This window comes from Acomys russatus, chromosome 20 (assembly GCF_903995435.1).
Source record: "Acomys russatus chromosome 20, mAcoRus1.1, whole genome shotgun sequence".
Taxonomy (NCBI): Eukaryota; Metazoa; Chordata; class Mammalia; order Rodentia; family Muridae; genus Acomys; species Acomys russatus.
The window spans coordinates 23,146,761-23,164,794 of NC_067156.1; the positions used below are offsets into that span (position 1 = coordinate 23,146,761).

General features: G+C 42.9%; 1 protein-coding gene across 1 annotated transcript; it reads right to left on the minus strand.

The window, feature by feature from the left end:
- Nucleotides 1-870: 870 nt before the first annotated feature.
- Nucleotides 871-15,815, minus strand: LOC127204791 (bromodomain-containing protein 8-like). The gene is made up of 6 exons (XM_051164008.1): nucleotides 15,320-15,815; nucleotides 11,281-11,438; nucleotides 5,474-5,563; nucleotides 3,924-3,992; nucleotides 1,460-1,637; nucleotides 871-982 (listed from the first exon to the last, which is right to left on the minus strand). The coding sequence occupies exons 1-6, from the start codon at nucleotides 15,656-15,658 to the stop codon at nucleotides 932-934; spliced, it is 885 nt and encodes a 294-aa protein (XP_051019965.1). The 5' UTR covers nucleotides 15,659-15,815; the 3' UTR covers nucleotides 871-931.
- Between the last annotated feature and the right edge of the window lie 2,219 nt (nucleotides 15,816-18,034).

Consider the following 18,034-nt stretch of genomic DNA (forward strand, 5'->3'; position numbering starts at 1 on the left):
ACTCTTTGTGAGCCACCATGTGGTTGCTGGGAGTTGAACTCAGGACCTCTGAAAGAGCAAGACAGTGCTCTTAACCTCTGAGCCATCCCTCCCGCCCCTTATCTACACTTTGTAAATGAGATAAATCAGACACTTCTCTCAGCCCACTCTACTTTTTCCCAGACATATGAAAGATTAATTTTTTAAAATTTACTTTCTTTCCTCCTCCCCCTTTTAAATTTATTTTTAATATTTATTTATTTATTTATTGTTGATGATGGTGATTGGGATCAGACCCAGAGCCTCGTGCATGATCGGCAAGCACTCAAGCACTGAGCAAATGTCTTCTCTGTTGCACCACATAATGCTGTCTCCTCCAGTTTTAGCTTGTCTAGTCATGTAAAGAGCTGTCTTTGCAAGGTCTGGGGGTGTGGTGGCCTCCCTCTAACCCCAGCACTGCCTTAGAGGGGGAGGCTGGGTGCTACAGAGATTTCCAGGAAAGCCTGCCTTTCAATGTTTACCTCAAAAACCAAACAAAATCTCTGGTTTGTGAAATATTTATTTATAGACAAGCAAAAGGTTTAATCAAATTACTTTGAAGTTTATGCAACAAAAATATGGGCAAGGCTGTTACACAGAGAAACCCTGTCTTGAAAAACAAAACAAAAAACAAAAACAAAAAAACACCCAAAAAATATGGGCAATATTTACATCATAAATACAGATCTTGGCACCCCACCCCCACCCCTTTAAAACTATTCTATCTGCAAGCACCACCGACTTCTCAGTTGGGAAGTAGGCGTACTATCCTCCTTGGGAAGGCACTGGGGAAGGAGCAAGTCCTCACATCCTCTGGCCAGGATTAAGGAGAGCTACAGACTTGAGAAGGCATCAGACTCGTAGATCCAGGCTAACAAAGCAGGCTTCCTTTGTCCACTGGACTAGCCGGCACTCATTCCAGACTGCTCAAGTCCTTCCTCTTGTCCAGCCAAGTACTCAGCACCTACAGGAACAAGGGCAGACAGCAAAGCGTGATCTAAAGCCACAGAGGAGTATATGCAATGGTATTTATTTTACTGGCAAACAGATAAGACTGCACCTTTTAAAGGTTGGTGCTTCCTCAGAGAGAAATCCTTGAACTTACTATGTCTTATCCCCAACTATGGGAAATATAAATGTGCATCAATATCAACAGCTGCAGCAAACAAGGCATGGATGGTGGATCTACCATCCATCTTGCTTTTAGCCTTACAACTTGGGCCTCTGAAAGCAGAAGCAGTGGGACAACCTTACCCCACTGTGTATTAAATCTGGACCCCTTAAGACATGGAGCTTCCCAGTCCTAAGGCACAACACCCGTCCTTAATGTCCTTCCGTCATCTCTGAAGATAAACTCTAAGAACACAAGGTCACCAGCACATCACCTTTATTCACACAGGCTTCAGGTCACACCCCCTTCCCACAGCACTTGCTACAGCACCTGCATCTGCTCCAAGACCTCCCGCTGCATCACCACAGCCATGTGGTGTATGTGATGGTTAGAGTCATTGTACATCACAGCGTTTTGGAACATCAGCATCAGATCCCGCTGGAATTCAGCCATGGTGTGAATGCGTCCCTTAGACAGGTTCCTCTTCAGGGTTGTTAAGTCCATAGGTCTGCAGAAGCCAGAGGAAACCAAACCTTCATGTAGGGTCTAATGAACTAGTATTCTGGTGTCTGAGGCAGGAAGATTACCATGGGTTTGAGGACACCTTAAGCGACACAGTGAGTTCCAAACCAGTATGAGTGAGACCCTTTCTCAAAGCAGATATACATATAGACATATATATATATATAGACAGATAGACAGACAGTGTAATGTCTAAACAGTTTTGTTTTTTTGTTTTTGTTTTTGTTTTTTTGAGAACTTGTTCTTAGTGAAAATAGCAGCTGCACTGGTCATTTTGTTTTTACTTTTTGTTTTGTCAACTTGATGCCAGCTGAAGTCATCTGGGAAAAGGAAATCTCAACTAGGAAAACGTCTGTTAGGCTGGCCTGTGGGTAAGTCTGGAGCTTATTATTGTTGTTGTTGTTGTTATTATTATTATTGATGATGATGATGATGATGGATGTGGGAGGCCCCCACTCACTGTGGGTGGTGCCACTCCTGGGCTGGCGGCCCTGGGTTCTGGGAGAGCAGGCAGAGCAAGCCAAGAGGAGCAGGACAGTAAGCAGCAGCTCCCATGGCCTCTGCTCTAGTTCCTGCCTCCATGTTCCTAATTTCAGTCCTGATTTTCTTAGATGATAGACTCCAAGCTGTAAGATGGAATAAACCCTTTTCCTCCCCAAGTTGATTTTAGCCATGTTGTTTATCACAGCAATCGAAAACAAACTAGAGGAGTAGCAAAGATAACAATTTCATAAAATAATAAAACAGCAGCAGTGGGTGACACCTGACCCTTTATAAAGGTCAAGCACTGTGTTGAGTATGTTGAGCACGTTCTATAGTGAATGAACCCTCTCACTACGCATACAATGTACGCATTACTTGTCATCATCATCGTTTTGGAGGCCCTGGGTATTGAACCTAGGGCAGTGGTTCTCAACCTTTGCCATGGGGGCCAATGAGGTTATATGTCAGACACCCTGTACTCCACCACTGCCCAGCCCTAAATTGATTTTTTTCAGAATATTTTATTACAGTGACAGAAACTGGTACCAAGAGAGGGGCCATTGTTGTGATAAAGCTGACTGTGAGGTTCTTAGAGCTTTGAAACTAGTTTTGGAGAGAAAAATGAAAGAGACTAGACACTTGGGCTAGAAAAGCCTTAAGTGTTGTGAGAGCTGCACGGGCTCCACTGGTAGGGGCTGGTAAGACAAAGAGACAGAGGAAAATAATGTAGAGGCCTGGATTCTATTGGGAGCTGGCCTAGGCACCATGCAGATTTTATTCTGCCAGTATCGGGACACTAGAGGGTGGGGAGCAGAAAGCATATTAAAAAAATTTAAGTCAGGACTGGAGAGATGGCTCAGAAGTTAACAGCACTGTCTGCTCTTCCAGAGGTCCTGAGTTCTATTCCCAGCAACCACACGGCAGCTCACAGCCATCTATAATGTGATCTGGTGCCCTCTCCTGGCCTGCAGGAGTACATGCAGACAGAGTACTGTATACATAATAATAAATAAATACATCTTTTAAAAATTTTTTTAAAGTCAAACCTTAATTGGTTCCTGACTATATCTTGAGTTTGTGAGTACTAAAAGTAAGATGAATAAAGAATGAAAGGACAGATATAAAGGCAATGAGGGCTCTGGTGTAGCGGCTCAGGCATGTAATTCCAGCACTTCAGAGCTACATGTAGAAGAATTAGGAATTCAAGATCAGCTTCAACTACTTGAGACCTGCCTGTGCTATATGCAACCCATAAAACAAACAAAGAGAAAAGCAGTGAGTTCAGCCAGGGGTGGAGCAGAGTTAGTGGGGTGCTTGCCTACCTTGCCTAGCATGCACTAAATCCCAGTCTAACCCTCAGCACCATACACGCTTGCATGCACACACACACACACACACACACACACACACACACACACGGCCATGGAAGTACATACCTATAATCCCAGAACTGAGCAATTGGAGTCAGGAGGGTCAGAAGTTCAAGGTCACCCTCAGATATCTAGCCAGTTTAGGAAGTTATCATGGGCTACATAAAACATTGTCTTAAAATAAAAATAAAAAATAGCCCAGCATCGTAGCACACACCTTTTAATCCCAGCACTCGGGAGGCAGAGGCAAGTGGATTGCTGTGAGTTTGAGGTCTACACTTGGTCTACAAAGTGACTCCAGGACAGCCGAGGCTACACAGAGAAACCCTGCCTTGAAAAACCGAAAACAAAACAAAACAAAACAAAAAATAAAATAAATAAATAGGCAACCAGCCACTCTTGGTCCCTTTCCCACTGACCTTTTTACCACATCTTTGTATCCTGGAGCCTGCTTTTCTGACACAGGTTTCAGAAATGGACTGCTGAACCTGTTAAGAAATAAACCCAAAGAGTATAAAGACACCCTGGCAAGTCACTGTGAAGGAGCAGGGTGGCTGGTAACAAGAGCACTTACAACTACAGAGCAAACTAGGCCTTGAGACAGGAGGATCACCAAGAATCAGAGGCCTGTCTCAACAACACACTCCGTTTTAGCGCTAGGCCAGCCCAGCTACTGAGCAGAGCAAACACAGAGTAACCTACAGCATGTGGCTTCCTACTGACATTCCCAAACAGCAAGAGTGTGGGAAGGGGGGCCAACCTGTAAAATATTTTTAACTATTATTATAACTTTTTGTTTTGTTTTTGTTTTTGTTTGAGACAAGGTTTCTCTGTGTAACAGTGCTGGCTGTCCTGGAACTCACTCCATACACCAGGCCGGCCTGGAACTCACAGAGATCCACCTGCCTCTGCCTCCCAAGTGCCGGCATTAAAGCTTTGTACCAACACATCTGACTCGATGTAATCTTTTAAAAGTAAGCACTCAAAAATTTGTCCAAGTTTTCCAACACCCTGGTATTTTCTTTCCCTTTTCAAAATATTTATTTCATTTTATGTATATGAATGGTTTGCTTTCATGTATATATGTGTATATGTGAGTGGTGCCCAAAGAAGCCAGAAGAGGTCATCTGATCCCCTGGAACATGAGTAACAGATGGTTGTGAGACACCATGTGGGTGCTCAGAACTGAACCCGTGTCCTCTGCAAGAACAGCAAATGCTCTTACACACTGAGCTCTCTGATCATTTGTTTGTTTGAGGCAGGGTCTCATGTAGCTCAAACTTGCTGTGTAGCTAGGGATGAGTGTGTGTTTCTGACCCTCCTGCTCTGCCTCCTCCAGTGCTGGGACTGTAGGTGTGTACTTGTATGTAAGTATATACACGCAGCCCTGAGGGTTAAATCTGGGCCTTCATGACTGCGAGGCAAGCATTTTACCAGCTGAGCTATGTCCATAGCTCTGAGAACCTGTTACTGTGGGAAAGAAAATCCACCATATGGGAAGAAGGTATATATATGTTAAGCACAAAATACCAATGTATTAGGAATAAAGTTCTAGAGGCAACTCAGATAGCACAGCAATGACTTCTTACAGACTAATAAAACAACAGCTACAGGTCTCAACCACGGCTTGGTTCTTAGTTTGGGGGACTCTCCATTTTGTTTTTGTTTTTTGTTTGTTTTGAGACAGAGTCTCCCGTAGCCCAGGTCTGTCTCAAACCAGGATGCCCTTCAACTTCTGACCGTCCTACTTCCAGCCCTGAAGCTGGGATGACGGCACTTGTGGCCCCAGCCAGTGTTCACTACGTTCAGATGAAAGCTAGGACGTCACACACACTGGGCCGGCAGGCACCAGAACAACCCCACACCCCCACTCCAACTATGGCTCATATGAAGGATGAACACACACCCTTCTGTGTCATATCCAAGTATGTGTTTTGATTCTGGAGACAATCTCACTTTGGAAACCTACCTGTGACTGGCAATCATCTTCCAGACTTGCAAAAGAGTCTTCTTAAATAGGGAATGATCCTGAATAGGATCACCTTGGCTTAGGTCATTCCTACAGGGTACATGACAGAAAAGAGACAGTCGCTTCATAAATGGTACTGTGTCTCACTAGGTGGGTAACGGGGCTTTCTCAGGGCACAGTGCTCCTAATTAAACATTTGAAGGGCTATAATAGCAAAAGCATGAAAATGTACTTAATGCTTTTATAAGGGATAGTAACTACACATTTTTAACATTTTTTTCTCTTATGTACCTCTGTGTGTGCCTGTGAATTTATGCGCAAGAGCAAACTGGTGCCTGAAGGCGCCCTTAATAATGGAGTTAGAGGCGGTTAGTAAGCTGTTTTATATGCGTGCTGAGAACTGAGCCCATGTCCTCTCTAAGAGTACCATGCTGAGCTGTCTCTGTCCAGCCACAACAAACTATGTCACCACTGCTCAGTGAAGTGGTGACCTTTGTTTGTTTCATAGTTCTCTTTTTACTTTTGAGATAGGGTCTTGAGTAAACCAGCTGGTCTTAAACTAGTTATGCAACTGAAGATGACCCTAAACTCCTAATTCTCCTTCCTCCGTATTCTAAAATACCTGAATTTTAGGCCTATGCCACCATGCTGGGGTAAGTGGTCACCATCTTATAAAATTTATTACAAATCTGAAATTGTTTGTGCCCTTTTCTTTTCCTCTTTTTTCTTTCCCCCCAATCTGGCATTTCCAGGGTCAGCAAGAAATGTCATCAGGACTATTCTGAAAATACCAGAATTCTAAAACTATTCTAAAACCCACGATGGCTTTAAACTGTTCAGCCTCCAGCCTGAGCCTCCACCTTCCCAAACTCTGGGATTGCAGGCGTTCGCCTGTCTCACCTCAGGTGTCCTCCTGGTTCACCTCAGGTGTCCTCCTGTCTCACCTCAGGTGTCCTCCTGTCTCACCTCAGGTGTCCGCCTGTCTCACCTCAGGTGTCCGCCTGTCTCACCTCAGGTGTCCGCCTGTCTCACCTCAGGTGTCCTCCTGCCTCACCTCAGGTGTCCTCCTGCCTCACCTCAGGTGTCCGCCTGTCTCACCTCAGGTGTCCTCCTGTCTCACCTCAGGTGTCCTCCTGCCTCACCTCAGGTGTCCGCCTGTCTCACCTCAGGTGTCCTCCTGCCTCACCTCAGGTGTCTTCCTGCCTCACCTCAGGTGTCCACCTGGCTCACCTCAGGTGTCCTCCTGGTTCACCTCAGGTGTCCTCCTGCCTCACCTCAGGTGTCCTCCTGGTTCACCTCAGGTGTCCTCCTGCCTCACCTCAGGTGTCTTCCTGGCTCACCTCAGGTGTCCTCCTAGCTCACCTCAGGTGTCCTCCTGGCTCACCTGTGCCTGGTCTACTCTTGCTGATTTATACCTGTGCTTCACAGAACTGATCTGTGAAAACAGGGTTTGTTGTTGTTGTTGCTGTTTTTTTGAAATAGAATTTCTAAAAAATAATAATAATAATAATAATTTCTTTATGTATCCTTGGCTGTTCTGGACTCACTTTGTAGACCAGGCTGGCCTTGAACTCACAGAGATCCACCTGCCTCTGCCTCCCAATATGAAAGTAGTTTTTGAAGTGAGCATGGTGGTACACATCTATAATCCAGAACTTTGGAAGTAGAAGCAGGAAGATGAGAGGTTCAAGGCTATATAATGAGTTAGAGGCCAATCTGGGCCAAATGAGATGCTGCTTCAAAAAAGAGAAAAAAAAAAAAAAAAAAAAGGTTTTTGGTCAGTGTTCTTTCCTAAGTTATCTGCCTGGTACATAGTAGATACTACTAAATTATTCCTCATGCATCGAACATCCTCTTATGTTTTATTTGAATTCTAGAAATGAACTGGTTTTTTTTTTTTTCTTTCTTTTTTATTGTTTTTCTGTTTTTTTTGGGTTTTTGATAACAGTGTTTCTCTGTGGAGCCCCTGCTGCCTAAACTTGATCTGAAGATCAGATTGGCCTCAAACTCAGAGATCTGCCTGCCTTAGTCTCCTGAGTGCTGGGATTAAAAATGTGTGCCACTACCACCCAGCTAAATTTGTCTTTCACTCTCCCTGTATGTCCCGTTAGAGGCAGGCAAACCTAGCAACCTGGAGCTCCATTTCTTTGGGCTGTACGCATCATAGCCACCTCTTTTCTAGGAATGCATTGGGCAACCTAGACCCTCACCTGAATGCACTGTGCATTCGCACCCCTCTCTCAGCAGTGTAACAGAAGCCTGTCAGCAGCTTGGGACCCCTACTCCTATCAGGCTGCGTGCCTCTGCTTTACATAACAGAAATAAGCTATTCCCCTTAGCAACCGCTTAATAATGGCCGCCCTCTGCTTTCCATTCTAACACATTCTGATGTGGGCCATCTGCCCTAGACTGGCTCTGGGTGCAAACTATGTCTCCTTCTGTCTTGGAGATTAAACTCCAGCCCTCAGGCATGCCTCTCAGTGTCCCTCAGCCTGCCCTGTAGAGTTGTGGAGATTTTTGGTTCTTGGTTTTTGTTTTTGTTTTTTACTAATTTCTTCTATAGTGTGTGTGTACATGTGGAGGTCAGAGGACGACTTGAAGGAGCTGGTTCTCGCCTCCCACTACTGTGGGTTCTGGGAACTGAACTCAGGTTGACAGGTTGGCAGTGAGTGCCTGTATATGCTGAACCTGCTCTCTGATCCTTGTTTTTCATTTTTGTTTTTTTGGTACCAGGACTTCTTGTTTTTTGGGCAAGCACTCTATGACTAAACCGTACCCTTAGCTATCATAATCTTTAAAAAGTACTAATCCCAAAGTATCCTCCTGATACCTCCTTCCCTGGGCTAAATCTCTCATTCTGCTTTTCTTCTGAGATACAACAGCTCAATATTTTACCTCACCTTAAAATCTTCCCAGTTGAAAAGTTTTCTGCTGAGCCAGGGGGAGGTAAAGCATACCTTTAGTCCCAGAACTCAGGAGGCAGAGGCAGGTGGATTCCTGAGTTTGAGGCCAGCCTGGTCTACAGAGTGAGTCCAGGACATCCAGAGCTACACAGAGAAACCCTGTCTTGGAGGAATGGAAAAAAAATGTTTTCTGAGCCAGGCGTGGTGGTATATGCCTTTAATCCCAGCTCTTGGGAGGCAGAGGCAGGCAGATCGCTGTGAGTTCTTGGCCAGCCTGGTCTACAAAGCAAGTCCAGGACAGCCAAGGCTACACAGAGAGACCCTGTCTCAAAAAACCCACAAAAAATGTTTTCTGTTTACTCCAAAGTTGAATTTTAGGTTACCTATCCCACATTACATGCTGTCTTATTCCCCTGAGAAGGGTTCTCTTGACACTTGATTTTCCACGTTCTCTAAGTCAGGTGTGGTGATACGTCTGTAATAGCCGCACTTGGAAGATAGAAACAGGAAGATCAGAAGTTTATCATCTTTGACTACACAGTTAATTCAAGGCCAGCCTGGGCTACATGAGACCCTGTCTCAGGAAAAAAAGAGAATTTCACATTCTCATTTTCATTGTATACCAGATGGCATAAATCCACGTGATATTATAATCCTACTATCTGTTTGCTTTTAATACCTCCTTATAACTATTTTTATTATATAATATTTCAACTCTATTTAGATTTAATTTTTAGACTTATTTTATTTTTATTTGATGCTTATGAATTTTTGATTGCATGTGTGTATGTGTACTGCATGTGTACCTGGTCCCTGTAGAGGTCAAAGAGGGCATTGGATCCCCTGGAACTAGAATTACAGATGTTTATGAGGCACCATGTGGGTGCTGGTAACTAAAACCTGGTCCTCTACAAGAGCAACAAGTAGTTATAACTGCTGATCCATCTTTCCATCCCCACTTAAATCATTTATTTACTTATTTATTTTGAAATATGGTCTCACTACATATCTCTGGCTAGTCCAGAACTTGCTAGATAGGTCAGGCTGGCCTTGAGCTCACAGAGATCCGCCTGCCTCTGTATCCTGAGAGCTGGGACTAAAGGCATGCATCAAAAACAGGCTCATTATGTAGTTCATCAGCCTCCCAGCCCGCTGAGATCACTGCCTCCCTGTACCAACAGATCTGGCTATTTTTTGCTTTCTAGTAAACAGTCTAAAGAGGGTATGGTGACATATACCTGCAATCCCAGCACTCAGGAGTCAGGGGCAGCAGGAACATTACAAGGCACAGGCCAGCAAGAGCTGCCTAGTAAGACGATTTTTCAAAATAAAGAGATAAATAAAATATGATCTGCAGTGGCTCAAGTCCCTATAAAAATAAGACAATTATATTAACAATGTTCCAAGAAACATGCAAGAAAAAGGGAAAGCATAAGCTTTACTCTTAAAGAGCTAGGCATGATGCTTAAGTTTATAATCCCAATGCTTGCAAGATAGAAGTAAGAGGATCAGCAGCTCGAGGTCATCTCCATCACATGGTTAATTTGAGGCTAGCCTGGGCTCCATAGGACCCTGTCTCAGGGGGAAAAAGTGATCATTTAAAAAAATGTGTATCTATAAAGTTGCTTTTGAGATAGGGTTTTAATCTATAGCTCTGGTTGTGCTGGAATTCATCAAGTAGACCATGTTGGCCTTGAACTATTAGCTATATATTTTCCTACCTCTGCCTCTTAAGTGCTAAGATGATATGCATGCACTTCTGGCCCTGTTTGAGTTTTATTTTCAAGGTATATTTTGTATAATAGTAGATCATTTAGCGCCATTCCTAAATAAATGATACTAGCAATTATTAAGAAAGTTTATTTACGAAAGAGATTCTATTTTCCCCTTTTCAGAGTGCTGGGGATTGAGCCTAGGGCTTTGCAAATGTTTTACACTGAGCTACATCCGCATCCCTGAGACTCTCTAAATATTAACAAAACAGCTTTTTTTTTTTTTTTTTTTTTTTTTGAGACAGGGTTTCTCTGTGTAGCCCTGGCTGTCTGGACTCACTTTGTAGACCAGGCTGGCCTCGAACTCACAGTGACCCACCTGCCTCTGCCTCCTTAGTGCTGGGATTAAAGGCGTGCACCACCATGCCCGGCCAACAAACAGCTTAAAAAATAAAATAAAACATTTATTTAATTTTATATGCATACGTTTTTTGCTTACATGTATATATTAGCATTGTGTATATGCCTGGTACCTCAGGAGGAGTCAAGTAGGTGTTGGTTCCCCTGAAACTGGAGTTATAGGTATTTGTGAGCCACAGATTGGTGCTGGGAACTGAACTTAGGTCCTGTGCAAAGCAGCAAGTACTCTTAACCACTGAGTCATCTCTTCAGTTCTAAAACAGGCTTGTTTTATAATAGAATAGCACATAAACTTCTATTTATAGTATGTTAAAATTTAACCTGAGCTCACGAGGTCACACTAGCCTTGTAACATAACAAACCCTTTCTTCAAAAAACTTAGTGTTTTCCAACTAGAACTTCCTTCTTAAAAAAACATATAAAAGAAACTGGTGATGCACGCCTTTAATCCCAGTACTCGGGAGGCAGAGGCAGGTGGATCTCTGTGAGTTCCAAGCCAGCCTGGTCTACAGAGTGAGTTTCAGGATAGCCAGGGTTACACAGAGAAATCCTGTCTTGAAAAAACAAAACAAAACAAAACTTATAAAAAATAATTTATTTCATAGTCACAAATTTAAGTAATTATAAGCAGAAATAAATAAAAGTATGAATCCTAACAACCCTGGACATAGATATATGTTTAGAGGTCCCAGCAGTGCTGGGGAGCACACTCAGGAACCTGAGTGTGTCACACACGCACTCAACCATTCAGCTGCACCCAGCCCACACTTACAGTTTTGAGGGGGTAGCACAGTTGTACAGGATATCCACCAGCGGAGCTTCCTGAATGCTGACCCCATCATCATTGTCACCTAAAGGGGGCTGTTCTTCTAGGGCGGAAGTGTCCCCGTCACCCTGACCCTCCTCTTTTGAGTCGTGCTGAGCTTCCCCCTAGGAAATCCAAGAAGCATCGGAAACTGTATCATAATTTTACTTACACAGAGGAATGAAGGCAGACCTTAGGGTAAGAAGAGGCCAATTCTATAAAGCTACCAGAAAAATTAGAAAAAAGGTGACATTATTAGACAAATCAATAAAGTTTTCAGAGATAAATCTGAATAATTTGAAAATTGGCCCAATGGGCCGGAGAGATGGCTCAGAGGTTAAGAGCACTGACTGTTCGGAAGATCCTGAGTTCAATTCCCAGCAACCACATGGTGGCTCACAACCATCTATAATGTGATCTAATTCCCTCTTCTGACCTGCAGGTGTACGTGCAGGCAGAACACTGTATACATAATAAATAAATAAATAAATAAATAAATAAATAAATAAATAAATTTTTGACCCAAAATGAGAAGATGTATTTACTCAATTCTAAGTTTGATGTTGACCTCTGTAGGAAAGCAACCCAAACAACAAACAAACATAAAACAAAACAAACAAAAAACAACCTTTCACTATCACCTGTGGTCTTAAAGTTAGCTATTATAGCCAGCCAGATAATATTAACAATGAGATTCTAAATTTATTGATTATGTTAGGGCTAAAACAAATGTTAGGATAAAAGTGACAAAATCAGAAACACTGGGAAAGTGAAATATCAAGGAAACCCGTACACATACTTACACATATGCGCATGTGTGCAAACACACACACACACACACACACACACACACACACACACACAAATGAGCATATGTGGAAGTCAGAGGACAACTTTCAGCAGTCAGTTTTTTTCTTCCATCATGTGGGTTCTGGGGATTAAACTTGAGTTTTCAGACTTGGTAGCAAACACCTTTAGCTGCTGAACCATCCCAGAGGCCCTTACTTTCTTACTTGGCCATTTATTTATTGGTTTTGAGACTGGTCTTACTCTCTTGCCCAGGCAGATCTCAACCACCAAGTTCAAATGACTCTCCGATCTCAGCCTCCTGAGTAGCTGGGACTACAGGTGTGCATCACTAAAACCACTCAATTTTCTCATCTGCCAGTTTGCAACCCAATCTTAGTTACCTCAAGCTGAATTTGAGGTGCGGTTGAGGAGATCCTCAAAAATCTGACCTTTCTGCTGATACCTCTTGAGTACTGTGATTACTAGTGTGGAACATCACACCCTTCTTATTTGTTACTATGGGTCAAACCCCAGACTTTATGGATGCTAAGCAAGCAATCGATCAGTCGAGTTCACCCCCAGCCCCGTTGGTGTTTTAAGACAGGGTGTCATGTAGCCCAGCTAGTCTGAAATTCATTGTATAGCCAAAGATGGTCTTCAACTTCTGATGCTCCTGCCTTTGCCTTTCAACTGTTGGGATTACAGGGGTGTGCCACAATGTCTGGCTGATTTCCTACATTTAAATCTCACACCCCAAAAAGCCCTTCAAAGTAGCACACTAATATGTTTAGAGCAGAGAAAACAGAGGTTCTAAATATCCTGTAGCATACTGTATAAAACTGGTGCTGATGACAGACTTTGGACACAAGAAGTCTAGCTATCTCTCTGGGGTTAAGCTATGTGTTCTAGGCACTCTGCTCCACCTCCCTGTGAAGACTCTCTGTGGGTAGCCCCATTAGGGCACAATTATCTGTGGGAGCTGGAGCTGCCTCTGGCTTTCCGTATTCTCTCAGTAGCTTCACTTCAGGCACTGAGTCTAAGTCTAGCTTAGCTGGTCCCCTGAGGTCCTTCACTCTCCACATCTTCCACAAGAATCTCACTAGACTCAGACTCTCTCTCTCTCTGGGTTGCTGTCCTCTAGCTCTTCAGCCTCTGCACCTGCACCCTCAGCTTCCCTCCAACTGCCCGCGTCAAGATCTAGACTGGAGTCCCAAGAGCTCAAGAGGGACCTGCAGTCATTGCTCGACTCAGGGTCATCAGGAGAGCCTTGTCTAGAATCCAGCCAAACCCACCCACACTCCAGCTTCAGGGCTCCTCTTTCACTTTTGTAGTTTCCATTTCCCTTCCCTCCCATTGCCCGGTACAGGATGACAGGCAATAGTTTCCCCTTGACTCTTTGCTGCTAAGGCACAATGGCCTAATTAAATAAGCTACCCTCAATCACAGTTTATTATTAGATGCATAGGAACAGAGTGGAAACCAGCATCCATACATCAGAAGTGGCACATGCTCACACTGTCAGTCTAAGCCTGAGATGGCAAACAGATTTAAACCATTCAGTTCAGTCATTAAATTTTATCAAAGATTGGGATGGAGAGATGGCTCAGAGGTTGAGAGCACTGTCTGCTCTTCTGGGAGTCCTGGGTTCAATTCCCAGCAACCACATGGTGGGTCACAACCACCTAGGATGGGATCTGGTGCCCTCTTCTGGCCTAAGGGTATACATGCAGGCAGGGCACTGTTTACAGACAGCACTGTCTACTCTTCCAAAGGTCCTGAGTTCAATTCCCAGCAACCACAGGGTGGCTCATAACCATCTATAAAGAGATCTGGTGCCCTTTTCTGGCATGCAAGTATCCATGTAGGCAAAACACTGTATACATAAATAAATCTTTTTAAAAAAGTGTTATAAAGTTTTTTATCCAAGGCACTGAATTAGTTGCTTCAGATTATAGTATAATTTGTAATCTCAAGTATCAATTATGATTAATTGGGAGTGGATGTCTAGAAAACTTAAAATCTATTTCTCTTACAGAAGTGGCAGTGCTGAACTTGATGGAATTTTCTTGAATATGTTCAGTTGCAGAATAAATATAAATTCACTGTCCCAATCTGCTCATCTTTAGCCATTAGCCAAGGTACTGGCTCTTGAACAAATGGCAAGGATATTCATAAGGCAGCCTTGCATATAAAAAGTTTACTCCCTAAGACCTAGAGCCCTAAAGACTGAGGATTTGGGACAATTAGTTGCAAAGTACATATTTGGTGCATACTCTATATCAGCACCAAGTGCTAGGAGCATAGCAATCAATCAGCTCTTGCCACAGTGGAACTTGTATTGTTTTTTGTTTTTTGTTTTTTTTAAGACTTATTTTTATCTGCTTGGAGTGGTGGTGCACACCTTTACTCCCAGCACTCAGGAGGCAGAGGCAGGCAGGTCTGTTTGAGGCCGGCCTGGTCTACAGAGTGAGATCAAGGACAGCCAAGGCTGCATAATAAGACCCTGCCTCGCCAGTAGTGGTGGCACACGCTGGTAGGATTTGCTGAAGGAGGCAGAGGCAGGAGGATCACAAGTTCAAGGCCAGCCTGGGCTACATAGTTTTTTAAAAAAAAGAAAAAAGAAAAAAAAGACCCTGCCTCAAACAAACAAACAAACAAACATACATACAAAAAGATTTTATTTTTATTTATGTGTGTGTGTGTGTGAGTGTGTGTATATGTTTCTGAGTTATAGCACATGTATGTGGGTATCCTCAGAGGCCAGAAAATGGTATTGGGTCCCCTAGAACTGGAGTTCCAGGCATTTGCGAGTGTCCTGATGTATGTGCTGCGAACCAGACCCCAGCCCTCTACAAGAGCATCAGCGCTCTTAACCCCCGAGTCATCTCTTCAGCCCCTGAGCTTTCGTGTCAGTAAACAATAGTAAGAGTAGCAGGAACATGCAAGGATGAGCATTCCGGTAAAAAAAAATGAAAATAAAAGAAAATAAGCGGGGCATGGTGGTGAGCGCCTGGAAAGCGGAAGCTGAAGGATCTCAAGAGTTCCCAGGACTAAGCAACTAGACCAGATCTCAAAATGAAAAAAAGAAGAGAGATGGGAAGAAGAGTGAGGGAGGGAGGGGGGAGAAGAAGGGAAGGAAAAGGAAAGAACAAAAGGAAAAGGGGGAAAAAGTATAGTTTGATCTTTCCAGCTGTAGCAATAATAGCTGCATCATTACCTCAGAGAGGAGCTGGAGGAGGTGTGGGTCTGGTCCTGCCTCTTCCTGAGGCCCTTCACTCTCCACATCTTCCACAAGAATCTCACTAGACTCTCTCTCTGGGTTGCTGTCCTCTAGCTCTTCAGCCTCTGCACCTGCACCCTCAGCTTCCCTCCAACTGCCCGCGTCAAGATCCAGACTGGAGTCCCAAGAGCTCAAGAGGGACCTGCAGTCATTGCTCGACTCAGGGTCATCAGGAGAGCCTTGTCTGGAATCCAGCCAAACCCACTCACACCCCGCCTGTAAACACACAGGAAAAAAATGCATTAAATTAATTGAACTAAAACAAAATAAATTCATTCAAATCAATACTCCCAATACACCTCTATTTTTCAAGTTCATAGAAGGGTCCAGAAATGTCTATCCATTAGAAGGCATAAAAGCCAGCTAAAGGGAGACATTAGATAAAAAGTTTATCCTTTAGGTAAAAATAACTTCACGTTTATACTACCCCATTTTAAAACTTTGGTTTCTTCATACTCCAAAAAAAAAGAGGAAGAGTTAGAACATATCTGGCTTAACACACTTGCTCTATCATACAAATCACCCATGAATTCAGCCACAAGGCAAACTTGAGAATAAAAAGATCTTCCTCATTGTATACCAATTTTAAAAATTATTTTATTTTTGTACATATACATTTATATTATTACACATATATACAATAGATTACCTATGGCAAGAAGAACCGTGACACAATCAGGAATTATATAAATGTTACATTCTTAGTGTTTTGGCTATTTGTATTTGACAGCCTTGAAGAAGACATCTTTCCTATCTTGGTGCATCTAAATTTCTGAATGTAAATCAACCTCCATCACATATTGTCATGATCAACTTAGAAACCTATCTAGACTTAAAAACATCTTAACCCCTAAACAATTAAGCTTCATTGTAAAACTAAGCTACCTGGTCTTCAACTCTCTCAGAGACTTGAGAAGGAGTAAACTTGATTATCTGAGTATGCCGGGAGTACAGGTTAGTAGCTTTCCAAATGAAAAGATGACAGAGACAGTTTTCTATCTTCAGCCTTCTGGGCCAATATATCTGATAGACATATTTGTGAGGCAGGAACTATTGAGGACTTGCTTACCCTGTCTTGGCAGAGTTTGGCTGTCGACTCTGCCTGCATCCAAGCTTGCCCTTTTTTTTTTTTTTTTTTTTAAATGCAGAGTTCTGTCTGTGGTAGAAATGAGAACCTTTTGCCCAGTGGCTAGTTTGCCACATTTGAAGCCATCTCCATAAGGAGGTCCTTTGATGATCTGTATGCTAATTTTATTCTATTATTAACTTATTAATCAGTTTGCAAACATTCATGGTTACCTTTGGCATCCTTTTGGTCACATCTATCAGAATAAAAACAAACACTTGATTCATTCACTCGTTCATTCATTTATTTGGAATTTTTAAAGATTACTTTTATGTGGTGGGTGACTGTGTGAATGAGTGAATGCCATGGGGCCACAAGAGGGAGGGACCAGATCCCTTGGATTACAAGTGATAGTTATCTACCCAATGTAGGTGCTGAGAATCACTCTCAGATCCTCTGGAAAAAGAGCAAGCACTTTTGTTGATCCATCTCTCCAGCCCAAAACAATGTTTTAAACGCCTTGTCTTGTTCATTACACTTTTTCAGTTTTTTTTCTTTCTTTTAAAGATAGGGTCTCATGTAGATTGGACTCACATTCAGTAGGTAGCTGCGAATGACCTGGCTTTATTTGGTGCTAGCAATAGAATCCAGAGTTCTATGCATGCTAGGTGACCTAGCAACATCCCTAGCATCTAGGCACAGCTTTCAACAGATTCTATTTCCTGAGTTCTTGGTCTTCTGCTTCATCATTAATTCATGTAAAGTTTCAACATTTTCTCTACTCAAGCTGCTCCCTTGATTTTTCTTGAAAAAAGATTTTAAAATATCGTTTATGTACATATAGCTATGTGAAGCATTGGGTCCTCACTTGCTGGAGCTGCAGGCAGTTGTCAGGAACTGATGAAGTTTTCAGCAAGAGGAGGGCACGCTCTCCGCCTTTCCATAGCACCCTCCCACTTTTTTGCGTCTTACTGTCCTCAAACTCGACTCAAGCGTCACACATGCTCACTGGAATGCAGAAGTTGTGCCACCATGACTAGCTTTGTAGCTTCCGCCATTGGGAGGAATGTCTCTTGTCTCATTTGTATTTTACTCCTAATTATTATGTCCTAATTATGTCTCCTTGTTTTTGTCCCCAACAGTTACTACCTCGCCAAGTCCATGCACCAGCTTTTCTGTCAACCAAAGATTTATCTTTTAATATATTTTATCCACAAACTTTTCCAACTTAAAATTTTTTTGGGCAGGGTTTCACCATACACCCCTGGCTGGTCTGGCACTATGTGGGCCACGGTGGCTTGACTCTGAGGTTCACTTGCCTCTGCTTCTGGAGTGCTGGGATTAAAGATTAAAGATTACCGTGCCTAGCAGTTTTCTAACTTCTAGTGCCTTGATGCTTTTAGTACATGTCAGTTTGTGGACTGCTTTGAGACCTATTAACTATTCTAATTCATGAACTCAGGGAATCTATCGTCTCAAAAAACTTCTTCCTAAGCTTAACAAAGTTTACATTTTTGAACAGGGTCTTGTGTATCTTGGAGCGGCCTAAGATTTGCTCTGTAGCCAAGTATTCCTGTGAACGGATC